Raw genomic sequence first — 20,211 nt, forward strand, 5'->3', positions numbered from 1 at the left:
TAAATATACTCATGTAAAATTGGGCTGTTTCACCATCGAATTAAAATAAAAAAATAAACGTTATTCATTGTGTTAATATGAATTTTTGTCCAAATTTGAACTTAAAATGTCTGTAAAAAATAACTGTATTCATATATTTTTAGATTTTTTTTTATTTACGGAAAAAACTGCTTAAGTGGAACCTTGTTTTAAATTTTCAATCCTTACCTATAAAAATTGAAAAATTGAAACATTTTTAACTACAAAATCATTTTCAATTTTCAAATTAATAAATATTGTCAAAATTTGAACTTTAAATGCTCATAAAAAATCATGCTTCTTGACCCAACCAATAAAATGAAATTTATAAAAAAAAAATAAAATGAAAATGGAAAATGTTCGTCAACAGCTTAAGACGAGTCAAAATATTTTGAACATTTTATCAAGTATATGAATTGATGAAATAAACATTTGTTGTAAATTTCAAGTGTTTATACAGTAATTCCTTATCGAATTGCAACAAAATAAGAAAATCGCTACAAGAGAAATCGAGCGTGAATACCTAATGTAAGAATTTCAACTTCAAACACTCATAAAAATTTAATTTGACTCTCCAGTAGAAATTTTTTTTTAACAAAGGTAGACAAACTTGTAAGGAATCTTGTATTCAATTTTTAAATCTTAGATATAAATAGAAAAATTTTCATGAATTTCTAACTAAAAAAAAATTGCTAATTATCATGATTTTTATGAATTTTGTTAAAATTTTAAGTTTACACTCTCGTGAAAAATTATTGTGGATTTAAGCACAACTTTTTTTAAAATGTACATTCACAACAACTTAAAAGGTACCTTGTATTAAATTTTTAAGTTTTTTGACCGAGCCAACATTTTTTTATCGACCTGAGTTTAAAAAAAAACAAGTAATAAATAATAATCAACAATTATTGCATATGTTCAACACAAATCAAAATATTTTGAAAATGTTATCGTGTAAAGCAAATGCTTACACCAGAGGTTCCCAAACTTCTTATTGTGCGACCCATTTTGAATTTTTTTTAAAATATAGCGACCCACAATATCAATGAATGACCTTTTTTTTTTTTACCATACAACAGAAAATTAAACTATTTTATTACATTNACTTAATTGTTTCTCTGAACTATTGAACTATAGGTTTATGTTTATTAATGGAAATAATAAAATTATTGAATGGATTTGGCAACTAGGGAAATATCTAATTTATTGTTCCTGCGTGTACTATCGGTTATGGACTATCGTTTTAGTGTTAAATGTTAATGTTGTCAAAAATTACTATTTAAATAAAATTTTCTTAATTATAATGAATAAATCAAAATTTAATTGCCATTAAAAATACATTCAGTTGCATATTTTTGAGCATATTTCGATTTCCTTAAATATGTGTGCAATTAGTCCCGAACCCTACTTATAACCATCTTGAAAATTAAAATATAATAAAAAACCTATATCATCGTCCAGATAATAATCTTACCTTCACATTTCACAAGAGGTCAATTCACTCTAATTTTTAAACTAACGGGGCTAAAATGTACACATTTAATATGTGATCTGCTGGTTAGGTTAGGTTAGGTTAGGTTAAAATTTGCCATGGTACGCACTTTTAAGACGCAGACAAGGACAACAAAATGTCACCTCAACCATTTTCCATTTTTAGTTGATTTTAGACTTTGAGCTGAGCGATGAATATTAAATTTTTTTCATGGTGTTACGTCGTTTTTGATTCGGATTGAAAAATGATTCGGTTCTCAACTTTGGGAATGATTTCTGGTAGCAATTTTGATGTAGTTAGTCTGGTTAGGGGGGTCATTCATTAGGTATTAATCGATTCAGTAGATAATTAATTAAGTCCGGTTAAAAAAAAACCCAAAATGTATACAGTTTAAATGATCAACTCCTGCTTTGGGATAATATACACTGCCGCAATATTTTTTTTTACTTAGCTCTGGACAAACCAATCTCAATAGTTGGAATGGATTTTTGTTTTTGGCTGGCATTTCGGTGTTCACCACCCGGATTATTATGGTCTGGGAACGACTAGAGCAAACATCAAAAAGTTCCTTATCACACCATAGAACACCACGCTCACCACTGGGCACCGAATATTTTCATCGTCAACGGTGGTTTTATGTGGCGTGGCCTAACTTGAACTATTATTCCGTGGCCTTACTCACTCCGACCGGCTTCCGGGCAACAGCAACTGTTGACAAAAATAATTTTTTTAATAATTCCTATCGGAATTTGTAGGTTCCTGACTTTTATAGGTACAGTGTTTTTAAGAACAAATTTATCGATCAACAAATCCTGTAATACCGCAGGACGCAGACGAACTACATTTTATTTATTTATAGTAGGTGGTGTGTTGTATTTTATATAATTGTATTATTTCCTTTAGTAGGAACTTTTTTAGGTACGTGCTATTATCATGGCTGAAATATACTCCAACCATGGTACATAATACTACATTAAAACTGTTTCTTCTTTAAGTGACTGATTAGTTTTAATTTTTGTAGAATGACAAATGTATAAATTACCTATACACTTTTCAATTAATTTATTATGTACCTATCTAAATCGTTTAGTTAAGATCTTGTGAAAATATGGAAAACTCAAATATCGGTCAACATGACGTATCGTCCTACAGCCAAGACACATCTGAGTAAATGTATAAATTTGATTATTAGAGGTGGAATGAACTCTTGAAGTGTTAAATTTAAAGTATGTTTCTGTATGAACGTAATTAACAATAGATAATAGACACAGTACATCAAATCAAACTTAAACATTAATAATTTATTAATCATTTAAATATTTTAAGTATTCATTTGAATTTAATTTGCTTGTATCCACTCTTAGAGCTGTAATTTTCATTTTTCGGTAACAGTGAACTTTTACAAGTTAAATTTGCAGGAGTCAGGTACGTGAATACTTATAGAGGTAAGCGTAGGCCCCCTAGTCACATTTCCAACTTTTTTTTTCCGGATAGAACCGACAGCAGAGGAGGGTCTGTTTGCACAATGCTACTTCTTTACTGCCATCGTTTATTAATGAATAACATTAAAGACATTTAAACACAATACTGTACAAACGAACATTTCCAACTTAGGCATATTATGTAATAATAGCATTAAAAATATGTTACATTAAGTATTTACTAATTAGTAATAATAACCAAAACTGTGGTAATAAAATTAATAGCGGTACCTAATGATAATATAATACCGAATATATTTTTGAAACACTATATTGTCGATAAGTGTTCTGTGTTTAATTTACAAATGGTCAATAACTTTAAAAAAATTAATAATTACAAAATCTATTGGTATAAAAAATTGTTTTAAAAATGTTCATGAAAGTGTACAGCCTTATCCTTACTGTTAGCATAATAATTTCATACTGTTCATTCTATTTCTCGCATTAATGTAGTGAAAAGTGTTGTTTTAACATGTTTATTGATTTATTCTAGGCCGAAACGTTGTTGGGTTTGTTTTGGTACTAATGATGATGATAATGAAAGTAACAGTGATTGGGTGTCACCATGTAAATGTCGAGGTTCTTCACGATGGGTAATTTTTCATAATATTTAATATGCATATTAATTGTTTCACACAAATAGTTATTATACAGTTTATGCTCTATTAACAGTTAATAAATATAGTTTAAACTATTATGGCCTATTGAACAAAACAAACTACAATATTGACTTTTGAGTTGCCTTTGTTTAAATATTCAATAATTTCTAATATATGTATGATTGTCGGTAGATTGGGCCTATAAGCTACTGAGAAAATCTTAATTGGCCACTTAAAATAAGGGGATTTTATTCTTATATAACGATAAGATATTGTTACGAACATAAGTATAAAATGTAATGGAATAAAATTATTGAACTATACAGTAGTACCTGTAGCTGTAGTCAAACATTAGAAATCCTAAAACTCTATGGGTGATACCTTACTTATCCGGCATTGTTCTATTCACACATTTCAGAAACTACATAACAGCAGACATTTATAACAATTAATGTTTTATGTACCAGTAATTTATTTGATTAAACTGTAATAATATATTCTCGATAGTTGTATTGATTCTTACATATGAAATTGTTATTTTAGGTTCACCAGGATTGTGTTCAACGTTGGGTTGAGGAAAAACAGAAAGAAAATCTTAGTGTTAAAGTACATTGCCCTCAATGCCATACACAATATATTATTGTTTATGGTGAAGTCAGTAAGTGATCTAAAATCATATTGATGAAATAGTATAAATGCAATTATGAAAGTCTATGATGATTAAAATAACAAGAATTGTATGATCAGAGAATTACCCATTGGCAACACCTTTTGCAATAGGTACCTATGTTAATAGATCCCTACCCATAACTCTTTATTCTGTGTGTTGGTTTTCTTGGAAAAGCGATGGTTAATATATGGGAAATGAGAGGGTTGTTATTTGTTATTTACATTATTTAAGCAAGTTTACTAACTATATTTAACAGCATTGTTATGTAGCACAAGCGGAAAGGTTTAAAACGTACCATAAAGTGAGCTTCAGTAGCCCAAGTGCAATAGATTGAAGTCTAAATGGTGGATGGTTTAATTATGACAAAGTCAGCCTTATAATTAATTTGTATATTAATAATTTGTTTTAGAGTGATATCTTGGAACTGGGAGGAGGATAAAGAAGGGTTTATCTATGGTTCATAGATTTTCTTTTTTTCTTTAGATAGAGAACTTCAGACCTAAAGAATTAAAATTTTTTCAAGTAAAAAAAATAAACCCACTAAATGTACCTAACAACTTAATACATTTTTAATTATCATACCCATTATATTTTGAAAAAAAAACTATTAGAACTCTTGAATGCTTTTAATTCATAACCATTTATGTTTTATATTATGTTTAAACTTTAATTAAATATTTTTTGGGTTTTACAATTTTATAGATTACTTTGTCCGAGTATTGAACAATCTTGATAAATTAACTAATTTAGTATGTACTTTTTTGGCAACTGGTATTGTGATCAACAGTCTTTATTGGTCAGCAGTCTATTATGGAGCAACAACCCTGATGCAGGTTTATTGTAATAGAAAAAACATTTATTTATATGGAATTTAAATCGTAGAGTTTTTTTTAGGTAATGGGCAATACAGAAGCTGTAAAAATGATGGTGAATATAAATTCGCATTTTCCATTGCAGTTGGTGTTGCCATTAATACCTCTCAGTCTATTTTTAAGCAACTTGGTCAACTGGGAAGTAACCTTACTGTTATTTGTGCAAAGATTAACACTACAGCAACCCTTGTTAAGAACCATCATGCCTTCATTTTTGTAAACAATTTATATTTAACTTATTGTGTTGATGGTAGTTTAATTAGTTAATTATAAATTGTATTTGTATCGGTTTTTAGATTGGAACCTGTCAACAGTTCAACTAGTTCAGTCCAATTAATTTCAGACACTCATCCAAAAATTACTATTTGCGCTGCACTTTTATTGCCAACTATTGCCACCAATGTTGGGCATTTATTATTTGACAAAAGTTCATATTCATCCTTACAAAAAACATTGTTGGTTAGTTGTATACAACTTAATGAATTTTAATACAATTTTTCATTAATAATATTGATGTTTATATTTCAGGGTGGTTTAGTGTACGTTGCAGTAAAAGGAGTAATAAGAATATATCAAAGACAACACAATGTTATAAAAAGAAGAACATTAAAAGTCATTCACTACCCCGAATCTAATACTGATGAAAATAATTAAAATATATACCATAATCTAATACTTGTTGACATCACTTACAACATATAACATCCTAATATTGTACACAAATATGTAAACATAACATAAAATATGTATAAACTATAACATATTTCCAAAAAAAAATAATAGTTATTACTTATTACACAGTCATTCGTTATTTAACATGTTGAACTACAATGTTAAAACATAGTTGACATCAGTACCTGGCGCCTATGGCCAGTGTAAACTTGTTGTTTTGGATTAATTCTTTATAAGGTGGCTATTGTAGATTTGAATCCTCAAAAATGTTTAGAAAAAGATAAAATAGACGCTTGAGAAAATAGTACATTTTTATGAAAATTGATTTGTTTTTTTTCCAAAAGGTGCTTATTCCAGTGTTTTATTAAAATGGTCTGGAAAAGAAACGCATTGTCTAAAATCACTTTAAACTTAAAAAATATACTATATATATTTATGTATAATTTTAAGAAGAAAACTTTTGATATCAGAAATTGATTTATCTTTTTTTTTTACCTATTTTTTGATACATCACATTTTATCTGAAAAATTAGAGAAAGAAAAAAACAGCTGTCCTGGAAAATTAGAAAAATGAAAAAGGTCCTTTTACATTGAAACACCTCAATTTTTATTTTCAAAAACAACAATGTTATCTATGATTATTATTTTTTGGAAATATATATTATAATTTATACATATTTTATGTTCATGAATTTTTTATTTATCATAAGCAATTTATTTTAACACCTTTCAAATTAAATAATATGTATTTATTTAAATTTAATCATGGTTGGGATATTTAAAACATTTTGATTTAAACTCTTGAGTTGATATTTTGATATTATATTATTTTTGATGTGTTCTGGTGGTAATCGAGCAAACCTTGAACTTTGACCAAAAATCATAAACAATTTCTGAAAACCCATTACCAAGTACCAAGGTTATACAGAGAATCGTACCTAATACATAAATACATTTGGGGGTAGGTATTCTATTATAATTTTTAATTATTATCCAGAAAATAATAATCATGAAGATTTGATAATTTGACCAATATTAATTCATTTGTGGTCCTATTGTCAGATTTTTTTCATTTTTTCATAATTATTGTAATCCAAAAATTCTTATTGGGAAAAATTCGAATACTTTGGAATATGCATTTAGTTAGTTCAAGTATAATATTGACATTTTCTGTACTATGTTTGAAAACAATAGTTTTAATAAACAGATTTGTTATAAAGAAATATGGTTTTTGATTTGTATTTTAACATTTCAACCTACGTAAGGACGCTGAAGTTTTCTTATCTCCGGGGGCGTACATTTCTTAGATACAGCACTCTGAATACATCTCAGCATTACTGCAACAGTCCACGAAAGCTACTTTTAATATAATTCTTAAAGTTGTAATTTAATCGCTACCTAACTTAAACGATTTTAAACCTGCTATTTGTATGCTATATTAAATATTGTCTTAATTTTGTAAATTAAATAAAATTGTTAAAATGTTTTCAATAGTTCCAATTATTTTGACATCAGGAGTGATGATAATAAATTGAAATAATGAATGAAAAATGCTGTACATTTTTAAAAATAATTCGCTAAATACAAAATATACACTGTATTAAATGAAAAAAACGATAACGCTATTGTAAAATTATTTAACATATATGATGTAACAATTGTATAAACGAATTGTTGAAATAAAAATGTGTGTACAACGAGTATAATAATTGTACAAAATTGATTTTTACAATTATATTGTATAAAATTATTATTATATTATATATAGGAATAAAAAAAGAATTTCTCAATACATAGGTACGTAATATATAAAACATAAATTATAATAAATTTGAGGGATACTGAAAAGGGTAAGCGAAGAAATTAGATATATCTACACTGACTGCACTAGGTTTGACCAATTTTTTGAATAAACACTCTTTGTCTCTTTTTAGGCTTGATTTACTGTTGAAAACGTTATTTGGTGTTTCTCAATAATCATTTTAACTGGAGTTATCCTGTTTTCGCTTATCGCGGCAGAATAGGTGTATAATACATATATAAATATTTATATTTTATTTCTTCTTCGCACAGGGGCCTCAAAATCTCTTAATCCGGGCTCGGTTATAGTATCACACATCGAGATGACGAGGTCGAGTCCGTGAGACTTCGTAAATATAAACAAAACGCACACTGGTTGAGTTTAGTATTGTCAGTGGTCGAAGTGGGGGGGGGGAGATACTGTGGGATGTCATCCCTCCACTTTTTATAGTTCACATTTTCCATCTCTCCACTCATTTTGCACCACTGTTTAAGCAGGTATATGAGGACCATATAATCTAAGAAGGGCATCCCTCCACTTATTTGAGCCACTTCGGCTCATTGATGAATTATTTATTGCTAATTTAATAATTAAATAATAATTTATATTTTATTATTTTATTATTTTAACATAAATTAGACCATGTTACTGGACTACGTATAAAAAAGTATTATTTAAATATAGCGGCATCTAGTGGAATAGTACAACACATGCAAATATTATCGTTAAACATAGAACAACGGTCATTCCGTCTACACTTGTCAGCTCACATCGAACGTGATACTATATATACGACAATTTTCTACAAATGAATTGTGGACGTCGCAAAGAAGTACCTGCATCTATGGTGGTGTCTCTGGGTAGGAAAGTGAGCCAATAATCCGCCCCTCCAGAGGTTAACCAAACTGCCACCATAGATTTAACTACCGAACCTGGACGGTGGTATCCCTGGTACATCTTGGCGACGTCCCGTAAACTTTTTGTGAATTGAAAATATCATACATTTTAAGCAATAAAATTATATATAAAATTCAATATTATTCATTTAAAATTACTTAATTTTGACCAGATATTTTTTAACGACTACAACAATAATAATTATTGTTGTAAGAATTACATTAACTTGGATGCTTATAAACTTTGTGTTACATTTTTTAGCATCGCAAACATACGTTATTATCAATATAATACCCACATAGGTACTAGCATAGTATAAGAAATAACTATGTATAAGTACCCAATTAAAATAAAAAACAGTCTTATGACACAATTCTACAGATGGTTTGGAACAGTAACGAAAAATATCAATCAAAAATCCCACAGGCTAACTTGGACACCATTTATAATAGCACAGAAACAAAGACTATTATGAACAACACAGTAATATGACTAATATGACACATCAAGGCTCAAATCTTACATATTACCCAACGAACAAATTTTCCAAATATATCAGAACGACAATCAAAACAAAAACGTCCTAGTTGAAAAAATCAAACACAACCCACTATGATTAATTCCCTTGCTACTACTCACGCTTCTGAGCCTGAAAGTAAAAAAATAAGGGTAAGTTGCCAATCCAACTTGTTCTCTAAAGTAGAAGATTAAATCTGATCAAGTTACTGAAAGAACTAACCGAAGAAGTTCTTCTCGGGCCAAAAAACTACCCACTTTCTCTTCCGCAAGTTAAGTACATAATTGAAAACGTCATAAATCTTCTCTATGTAAATAAGTAAATTTGGATATATTCACGAGATTATACAGATATATAATTGATAGTAAGCCCAAAAATAACGAATCGAGACATCGAGTACCCACCTAAAAACAACAGAAAAAAATTGATTTTTTAGGTACTGTCATCATCAGGGCCATATTTACAATTTTTGCGCCCTGGGTCAATCATAATTTTACGCATCCCCCCAACCCAACCAAAAAATACATCCACTTTTTTGATTTTTCTTAACAAATTTTTAGTTATAATTCTTTATGGTTAAGTCTTGAACGATGGTTGTCTATCTACAACCGTGATTATGTTAAAATAATAATAATTATATTCTATGCTAGGCGCTAGCACTTATCCGTTATCCTTAAAATATTAAGTTCACAAGGGTCGAGTCATAGCACAAATTCTTACAAAAAAAAAAAACACCGATTTATCGCAGGGGGCACGGCCGCTCATAAATAGATCAATAATTGGCCGCCCGGGCAAAATGTTCCCATTGTTCCCCCCCCCTAAATACGGCCTTGGTAATCATCATAGGGAAAGTGCTTAGCAGTCTCCCCTAAATTTGTTCATATTAATTTACATTTTAATAGTAATCATGCAAATACCCACAACAATAAGATAATATGAAAAAAATAAACGGGCTTCAGCACCCCCTATTTTTTCATTGAAATTGCACCACTGACTGTTATAATATTATAATATGATGCCATGGAAATCGAAAGTCCTCAGTTACACAAGATATGCATTTATTTATGTGGCGTGCTGGTCTACAGCGGCCCCTATCTTGTACCTAATAGAGCCGTTGTGACGGCAATAGTCAGACGGACGTGTCTAAGCGGCCGCTCCTTGATCAATGATCATACGCCGACAAGTTGCTGCGCGGCCTCATATTCTGTAGCAGTGATAATGACGACTACGACCAGCGACCGCAGCTGCTAAAAAGGACCAAAGTGCACTTTGATGAGGGTTTTTGTTTCGGTTTCTATTTTTCAAAATACGAAATCGAGGTCACTTATACGGCGGTACCTATCATTAATTCCTTGGCATATTAATCACGTCGTTTCCCTTTTTTAAAAACTTATTAAATAAAAACGCATGCTATATTCATTGTATTTATGTTCGGGCGAGGATATAAGGGGGGGAGGCAACGGGCCATGCCCCCCCTCGTTGACTCTGGTGAATTTTCTATTATATCTATTTTTGGCAGCCGATAAAATGCATTATGTAATTATTTTATTTATTTTATTGTACTGATAAACTGGGATTTAAATAATAATATTTACCTATTAGCTTACATAGTATGGACAATGTTTTTGTCAGACTTAGGCAGAAATGTTATTTAAGATGCCCCCCCCCCTCGTAAATATTTTCTAGATCCGCGCCTGTTTATGTTGTATATACTTTATGAATTTGACAGTGTCAACAATTTTCTATAGGGTGTAAAATTAATTCATATACTATTGTATTAAATGGTAATATACCTACAGACTACAATATACGCCAAATATATTATATATGTAAATAACTATTGAAATAACTACCTCACCCCTTCTTTATGACTATAGAACATTGGTCGGGGTAATAATTATTAATAATTTATAAATATATTATTGTATTTTATTTAATTTCTTCAGCTACCGCAGTTGAATCTGAAAATACACAACTATTTAAATGTCACGAGGGCTGGATTTACTATTCCTAAGTACAATATAATATAATAGATAATTTATAGTATAATCCTGCCGTGTGTGTCACACTGACTCGTGAAAGTAGGCAATTTGCTAATTTTTACTTACTTGTGCAAAAGCAAAACAATAGTGACAAGTGCAAAAAAATAGTGACTTTTCAGGGGAATGATATTAACATTTAACCGACGGAAACAATTCAGCGGGCTCGAAACTAACCCAAGAGGTAGATCATATCAAACAATCACTGCTCTTTTGATTTCTCATCAGAACCAACATTATTATAACCAACATATGGCTTGCTCATAACAATACAAATCTTTCTCGATTTTTTTGTCACAGATACCTCAAATACGAGGATTAAAATTATCTAATTTTCACAGTAAAAGAACATAAAATTATATAATTAAACTGTTAACTTTATAAGTTTTAAATATGTATAACAAATTATAAACAAGGAAACAATGTAAATACCCTAACATTGCATCCTCTCCGTTGGTACAACTGGGGGGGGGGGGGGGTGCACAGGAGACTTATGCTACCCCAAAAAATAAAATACTTTTTCTGTTATCTTTTGATAATTTTGAAGTAAAAATTATGAATAAATAAATACAAAAATGTTGTACTGTACCTATATTGTATAGAAAAAAATAGAGTGAGTAGGGTATTTACTTCCCTATTATGTTCCCACCTACAACATAATATTATGAAATAATCTTTAGCTTATTGAATGTTATATATAACAGGCTACATAGTGTACATAGTTATTACTTATTAGTTATTTGTGTAATAATAATATTATGTAACACATTGACAAAATAACTGTGAACATATTATAACAGCATTTATCTTTGTCTTTGGTAGGATGAAAGACTGCTCATGAATATGAGTGGGTTTATATTGTTTCCTTGTTTATAATTGTTATAACTTATGAAACAAGTGAAGTGAACAGTTAAATTGTGTTGTTCAATACATTTGTATGGTTTTTATTATGAAAACTAAGTATTTCAATGTTAATGTTACCTCCAATACCTATTCCATAGACTATAATAATTAATATTATTAAGCAAATAATATGACCTATGGTACCAATATTATATTTTAATAAGAAAATGAAAAAATATTTAACAAGCAATTGACAATTTAGGTCTTCCATTGTTAAGCTGTTATATTTCTAGTTCAAATCAGCCAGAGTTCAAAGTTCTTAACTGAATAATTGTAATGCCATTATTGATTTGGGTAATTGAGAGAGGAGATATGGATCATATTGTCATCCTTAATTATGAATAGCAGTATTTCAAATAAATATAATTTAACAGACAGAAAAATCATGCAGAAATAGTTGTGTTCATTTTATTTTCTTAAACTGTTACTGTTTCACTCTAATTGAAATATAGTAAATAAACATACATTTTAAAATATTGTTATACATATACAGTGTTAAGGGTTTGGGGGTCTGAGAATTCTCTACAATTTGTTCAACTCTAAAAATATTAGTCAGTTGGCGATGAATTTTCCTATACCCTATCATAGATAAAAAAGTGTCGTTACCCTGTGTTCAATGTTATTTCATAAATTTGTAGTATAATATAATTATTATGTTTACAGTTACCTATACAACTAACTACATATCTGTGACCTATTCTATCCAACATCAAGTCTTTTCAAGTTATTTTTAACTATTATTATGTTAGAGATGGGGCCTGGGAACCTAAAAATGAATAACCTACTTATTATACATTCCTAAATATACAGTAGGTATATAGGTAATAGGTATAGTATTAGATTTTAGTATTTATTGATAATTATAACTTCAAAGTTCAAACAATAAAATTATGAGCAATTTCAAGTTGTTTAGAAGAAATACAATTAAAATAAATAAACTTCTATTAGAAACATAAGCATCGTAATTTTACGTAGCTCACATTATTCTCAACATGTTTTTTACAATACTCATTTGCTATGTAAAGATTTTCAAACCGAAAATATTGATTTAGTTGAAGCTATTGTACAATTGTACATATTAGTGTAGTGAAAAAAACAATTGATGTCCATAAGAGAAAACTTAAGTCTTGAGTTTAACAAACTATATAATGATCTTAATATAAGATTAAATGATTTTGAAATTATAACTGATATTCCTCGACTAACTAAGATGCAAAACACTGAATGAATATTCCAGAAAAATATCCTGAATACTATTTCAAAATAATTTTATTCATTCCTTTTCTTGATTTGTAAATTCAACAACTGAATGATCTTTATATGAAACATAAAAACATTATTAATGGATTCCAAATTTTGATGAAAAGTTCAACATTTGAAGAAGAAACACTTAAAGAACTTATTGAATTTTATGGTGATGACATTGATAATTTTGATCTTGTGAAGTCTGTAATTTTTATTTAGGAATCATTATTCAGATGATAGTAACATTCAACTAAAAATTACCATCAAAATCTTAAATAAATACAATTCAGATTTATTTTCAAATGTTTTTAAGCTCCTGCAAATACTGGTCACACTTCCTGTTACATCTTGTGAAGCTGAAAGGTAATTTTCTACACTCCAACGTACTAATTGCATGTATTTAAGAAACTCAACGTCCGAATCGAAGTTGAATGGACTAGCTGTTATCAATATTCACTATGATATTAAATAATGTAAAATCCGAAGAAATAATACATCGTTTAGCGACTTCGAAGCTTCGTTTTGTTTGGACTTTATTTTATAATTGTATTTCATGTTGTACGCATTATTATTGATAAGATTACACAAAAATTAATAAAAAATACATTATTTTATTATTTACAGTTTTCATGTTTTGTAATTTAATTTTAGACCCTCTCCCCCAGAAATATTTCTAGTTGCGTTACTAAACCAAAATATAACGGAACAAGGTTTCTAATGTTTCTATTTTTTGAGGGTGCACAGTCGTGCTATCCCCCCTGTGCACCGACCAAGTTATACCAATGTAACGTAGCTTGGTCACAAAACTTACTCTTCATAATCTCATCAAGACTATCGATAGCAGCCTGCAGCAGTGAGCATTGGAGTATTAAATAAAAATCCTAACCTAATCTTGGTATATATGTAGTTCCATGACGCTACCCTGTTGATATCCATCCTCACTGGACACTGGTCAACAGTCGTTACATTACTATTATTATTATTATTATTATTATTGTTATAAATTTGTCTTATTTACTCCATGCCCGCAGAACGGACCAATGGAACCGACGGCGTCTGTTTTTTCGGCATTTTGATTGCAAAATGCTAGAATAAACAAATGAAAACTATTTAACCGCGATGGTGAAGAGTCGCAACGATTTTATTCCTCCAGAAACGCGATCAAAATCATCGTGACGAATATTACAACGACACATCACCTCCTTTCGCGGCCTATCCCGTTCGATGCGACAGGTTCAGCCGGTTCAGGTGTTCGTACAACAGCCTGCCGTTTCGACGTCGTGTTCCGTTCGCCATATTTTGCACCAGCGGTTCGTGATAACTCGTTGATAACAATATTACGCGGGGCGACGCACCACGCATTACAGCACCTGTTACTACTGCGGCAGCACCACGAGTTGCGTCAACTGTTGAGTTGAACGTTCGTTGTTGACACGTTTTTGTTTTTTTTTCGGTCCGCTCGCGTACTCCGTTTGCGTTTCACCGCCGATCCCCGCGCCATTGCCACCGCTCTGGGAAAGCCGAAAGCGTTGTCGTCAGTTCGATTAGGGTGCTATTGGTCGACAGTCGGGTTAATTAGTTTTTTGAATACCGTCAACTGCTGGAGCCAAAGCGTCTGCACGCATTTACGTCACATCGTATTTTCGTTGACGCGTATAATCATCGTTCGGCTCCTACAGCCGTTAGGTGAGTATTGATTTTATGATAATATATAAAATACATTTACCGAATGACACATTTTGTAATCGACGTTGAGTATTTTTTCATTGAATTTCGTTTAATTTACACGGTGAAGACTGCAATTTAATCGTTTTCCGACATGGCTTCAAATAACTCGAGCAACCGTGGTGCGGATGAATTTGAACTTACGCCGTATGAATTACAAAGGACTCCTCATGAAGTTATTACAGATGATACAGAAATCTCTGTACCACTGGAGGCTCTTCACAGTGAACTGAAGTGCCCGATTTGTTTGGATTTATTGAACAAAACAATGGCGGCCAAATGTCTTCACAGGTAGGTGTTAATAGAGTTATATTATATAGGTATTACATTTTTTTTAAGTTTGTAGTAATAAAAAATTATTCTGTTTTATTTAGATTCTGCTCTGAATGTATTGGGACTTCACTTCGCGCAGGTAATAAAAATTGTCCTACGTGTCGTAAAAGATTGAAATCGAAACGATGTCTGCGACCAGACCCAAATTTTGATTTGCTCATATCTGCACTTTATCCAAATCGCGAAGAATTCAATGCGCAACGAGATAAAATTATGGAGAACTTAAATCAAAGTCAAAGTCAAAGTAATATGGTTAAGTCCATAACTGAAGGATTACAAGAACAAAAAAAAAACCGTTCGTACAATACTAAAAATAAACGAAGGGCCCAACAAGCTAAAAAAAAATCATTAAATAATTCGGCACCATCAACTTCAAGTCAAGTGGACAATAATGTGACAGCTCAAACAAATGGAACTAAAAAAATGAAGATGGATTCGACTTCTGTTACCTCCAATATCACTGAATGTGATGGTGCATTTAATAGTATGTCATTAAATGATATGGAACTCGTGCTTAAACCTCTTCCTAAGGAAATGCATAATAATAATCAACTAGAAAAGGGCTTAAACAAAACTGATCTACGTTATATAAAAGCACCACCTGCTTCTACTGGTATGCCTTTTTAATTAAATATTATAAAATAAACAAAATACATTTTTAGTGTAGTAGTACACTTATAATTTTCACAAAAATATCAGATAAAGTCCTTTGAAAGTTAACATTTTTTCGTCTTTTCAGTATTTTGAAATTTGATAGTTTTTATAATGTGTTTTATTCGTACACTATACTCCAGCGGTTCTTAACCTGTGGTCCGCGGCCATACTCATGTCGGGGGTCCTCGGCAGCCTTACCACCTAACATAAGTTAATACGTGACATGAGTGCATTGTTACAAAATAAGGTATTCGACAAAAAAATGGTAGGGGGTCTGCGATTTCTAAAAATATTTCATCGGGGGTGCGTGTTCTACAAAAGTTTAAGAACCGCTGCTATACTCTGTATTGTATAGGAGTAATATCTTAGGTGGTGGGTTTCTGCGCTTGGCGACTATGATGAATGTATCTCTGTAGCTATTCTTACAGAATCAAACAAAAATCAGTTACTGCCTAAGGTTACTCTTATTTAAGACATAGTTTATAATACCCTTGGAAAACAAGAATGAATGGATTGTTAGGAATCAATCATAAATTAAACAATCTCTCCAACAATTTTAGTTTGAGAGGACACCATACACGCATGTGTTGTCGCCATCTTACAAACTCATAGGCAAATTGTACTTTCTGAATAATTAATTTAACTCGGTTAAGTTAAATTTTAGAGTAAATTGACTGATTACCAATTTTAGAAGTAAGAATATTATCTAGTTAAAGACTAGGTTTTTATATTTTAATTTTAAACAAGTTATGAGTATTTTAAAATGTACAAACAATTCTCTCTAAAATTAAACATAACCGAGTTAAATTCACAGTCTGCTATGTTATATGTTTCTAAGACAGAGATAATGCATGGCAGACTTGAGAATACAACATAATTTTAAAATGTTTATAATTATGACTGTTACATTGTTTTTATTAGTTGAACACTTGAGAAGTTATTTAACCATGCGGTTAAATTTAGATCACGGTAAAGAACTTGGGAATAATCATGCGACTGTTCTAATCTATATTTCACAAACTGCTGATCAATATGTACTCCTCGATAACAGTTTAACACTTCAAAATGTTCAAGAGAAATTTTGGAACGTCAAGAAAGAGAAACCAATGGAAATTTTTTACTCTTATAAATAAATTATCAACATTAGTTGTATATATGAAAGAGTTTTCAACAAAAATTAAAATGTATTATCTGTAATGTTTTTTGTTAAATAATTTGAATTTGTTTTACGATTATTCATTTCAATTTAAAACTATTTCATTATTATTTATTAACTATTAAAAAAAAATATTTTTAATTTATTTTATGTAGCCATGTAATTGTTCTTCAAATGTTAATTGTTAACATTAATATAATTCGGTAAACTTTTGCAAAAGTATTTAGTTTTATTAGATACAAGTGTCATGATTTTATTCATAAAATAAATCTGTAATTAACTGATTTCCATAGGTTTAGTCCATTATTATTTTGTTAATATCAATAACTAATTTTACTAAGATGTATAAATAATTAGTTGAAAGAATTTATCAATATGTACCTAATATGTTTGCAATTCATTTTCGTTTGAAATATAGGTGTAATAAAACATATAGTTACTTTTATTGTGCTAATTTTGTAAGTTTCTTATATTTTATTTTGTTCTATAATAATGAAAAATTTATTAAACAAACTAAATGTATTTTTATGTGGTAATATTTTAAGTATTATATTATTTAGAATAATCATGTTTTAAAATATTTTCATACTTGTACATAATGATTTTTTTTCCATGAAGACCAAATTTTATTTTACTTTTTAATACATTTTTTTTCACTAAAAATATTAATAATTAGCTTATAGGTATTACCTTATCTATTAAACGTTGATTATCATACATTTATTACTTATTAGTGAAATGTGTAACACTTAAGAAAAAACATTACAATATTATAATTTATAACATTAAATGTACTAAAAAATATTTAAATAAATAGCTTAAAAGAATATTTATCAATTCATTATTATATTTAATTGTTTACTTATTATAATTATGGTTTTATCTCTTAGTAAATTTAATAGCATTTTTGTGAAGTGTTCAAATAATTTTCTTACTACTGAATAAGCAGGTATTAAGATAATAATTGTTGATTATTCAATATATTATACTTGTAATTTGATACAAATTTTAAAGTAGCTTAAGATACTCAACTTTTAGTTTGGAATTCTATGTTAATTTTCTTAATACCTATTGTTTTTATTAACTCTGCTATGATTAAATTTTTATTTTTATAATATACATTTTTATTCGGTATTCATTTTAATATATTTTTTCTGAGTACCTACATTATAAGTTAAAACACAATAATTAAAAGTAAAAATTAAATGGTGGTATAACATTTTAATACTCACATGTTTTGTCTCAGTCTTACAAACACATAACAAAGCATATTGTACGTTGTGAATAATCTTAGAGTAAATTGACCTATAATTAAATTTAGTAGTAAGAATATTAACTAGTCGTTGCTGTAGGTCTTTTTTAAACTTCAATTTTAGAGCGAGTTATGAGTATTTTAAGATGTACAAACAATTTACTATTTTTAAATGCTCATAACTCACTTTAAAATTGAAATACAAAAAAAAACCTATGTCATTGACCAGATAACATTCTTACTGCTCAATTTGATTGTAGATCAATTCACTCTAATATTAAACATTTATTACAACTAAACAAAACAGAGTTAAATTAATTATTCAGAACCTACAATGTGCTATGTTATGTGTTTAAGACTGAGACAAAGTATACGGGTGAATTTCCTAATGAAAAAGCAATCTCTAAAAATTTGTATTTAGAATATTTCATTATTTCATTATGATTTATGACCTATGAAGAAACTTCCTGTCTACTCATATGGCTAAACAGCTATATAGCCATATAGGTGAGATGATTGTACTTATTATTTTACATTTGTACATAATAGGTCTATTATCACTAAGTCTATGATTGTAAAATATGTACATGATAATTGAATCATATACATTGAATATGGTTAAAAAAAAAGTAAGGTTATTTGTAATGCACTACTATATTAATGAAGGAGAATAGTAACATGATAAAAATTATTTTAGGAAACGCAAATGTAATTTAAATAAAAATATTTGAAGTAACATAATGTCATTACTTTTTAAAAGTAATTTACCCAAAACCCAACACTGAATATACCTAAGTCTTTAATGTTATACCTTCACTGTTAAAACTGATGACTGATATGGTTGCTATTTATATAATTGTGTACCTATCGGCTACCACTTAACAGTCATTGCGATTAGTTGCTTATATATAGGCTAATTTTTTAACTAACTTTTGAAATTAGTAACGTTATTTGTAATCCCCTTTTCGAATGAAAAATTAACGTAACGTGATAAAAATAATGTCAGATAACTCGAATTTAATTACTCTTCAAAAGTAATTTACCCAACACTGTATCATAACATTATAATCAAGTAAAATTATTCGTTTGTTTGCAATAATATATAACTTAAAAACTACTTGTAACGTCTCACACGATGCCCTATCCAGATTCGCCGTGGAGCGTACATTGACGTAGCTTACGAAGGTCGCCACAGCCGAAATTCTGAAATTGAAACGTGCAGGATTTGTACTTCGAAAAGAGAAATAGGTATGAACAATCAACACATCGTTTAGGGGTGAATTCATTAATGTTTATTTTGATTAGGAGAAAAAGAATAATCGTTCAGTCACGGCAAAGAAAAGCCACGCGGCATAAAAACGTTGCCCCAAAAGAGGGTCAAGAACACAATAGAACAATATAAAGAATACTCGAACTGTGTATCACTGCGCGTCTGCGCGGCTCCAATGAGCGGTTACCGGCATGCATAATAATAAAAAATTTACAATCGTGCATGGCATACTACAATCTGAACTGGGTTACACCAAAACCAAGATGAGACGCCTTGCGGCATTGCTACCATATAATATAATCTAATAATATGTCCTGACTGACTGATCGACCTAGAGGGCTAGAGCCTAAACAATGATAGCTTGAGGCTTGCAATTTTCATGATACCTATACCTTTGAGCCAGTGGCGTATTTACGGGGGAGGGGGATCATTGGGTTTGACCCCCCCCCCCAAGACTTAAGTTGAGTGTTTTTTTTTTCAATCTAAAGGTCTATTCACACTACGACGGAACGGAGACGGACCGGAATCCGTCCGGAACCCGTCCGTGCCTGGAAAAAATATTGTTCCTGTATTTTTAAATATAAACGTTCATATTAGTCTGGAGCGACGACAGAA

The 20,211-nt window shown here is 29.9% G+C and overlaps 2 protein-coding genes across 2 annotated transcripts; both read left to right on the forward strand.

The window, feature by feature from the left end:
* The first annotated feature begins 2,618 nt into the window (after positions 1–2,618).
* On the forward strand, positions 2,619–6,153 carry LOC111040203 (E3 ubiquitin-protein ligase MARCH5-like). The gene is made up of 7 exons (XM_022324010.1): positions 2,619–2,677; positions 3,485–3,584; positions 4,134–4,248; positions 4,963–5,093; positions 5,155–5,348; positions 5,429–5,591; positions 5,661–6,153. The coding sequence occupies exons 1-7, from the start codon at positions 2,619–2,621 to the stop codon at positions 5,784–5,786; spliced, it is 888 nt and encodes a 295-aa protein (XP_022179702.1). The 3' UTR covers positions 5,787–6,153.
* Positions 6,154–14,222: 8,069 nt separating this feature from the next.
* LOC111040208 (E3 ubiquitin-protein ligase RING2-like) lies at positions 14,223–17,106 on the forward strand. The gene is made up of 4 exons (XM_022324017.1): positions 14,223–14,892; positions 15,002–15,222; positions 15,306–15,877; positions 16,840–17,106. The coding sequence occupies exons 2-4, from the start codon at positions 15,026–15,028 to the stop codon at positions 17,049–17,051; spliced, it is 981 nt and encodes a 326-aa protein (XP_022179709.1). The 5' UTR covers positions 14,223–14,892; positions 15,002–15,025; the 3' UTR covers positions 17,052–17,106.
* The last annotated feature ends 3,105 nt before the right edge of the window (positions 17,107–20,211 follow it).

The sequence above is a fragment of the Myzus persicae genome, unplaced genomic scaffold (assembly GCF_001856785.1).
Source record: "Myzus persicae strain clone G006 unplaced genomic scaffold, MPER_G0061.0, whole genome shotgun sequence".
NCBI lineage: Eukaryota > Metazoa > Arthropoda > Insecta > Hemiptera > Aphididae > Myzus > Myzus persicae.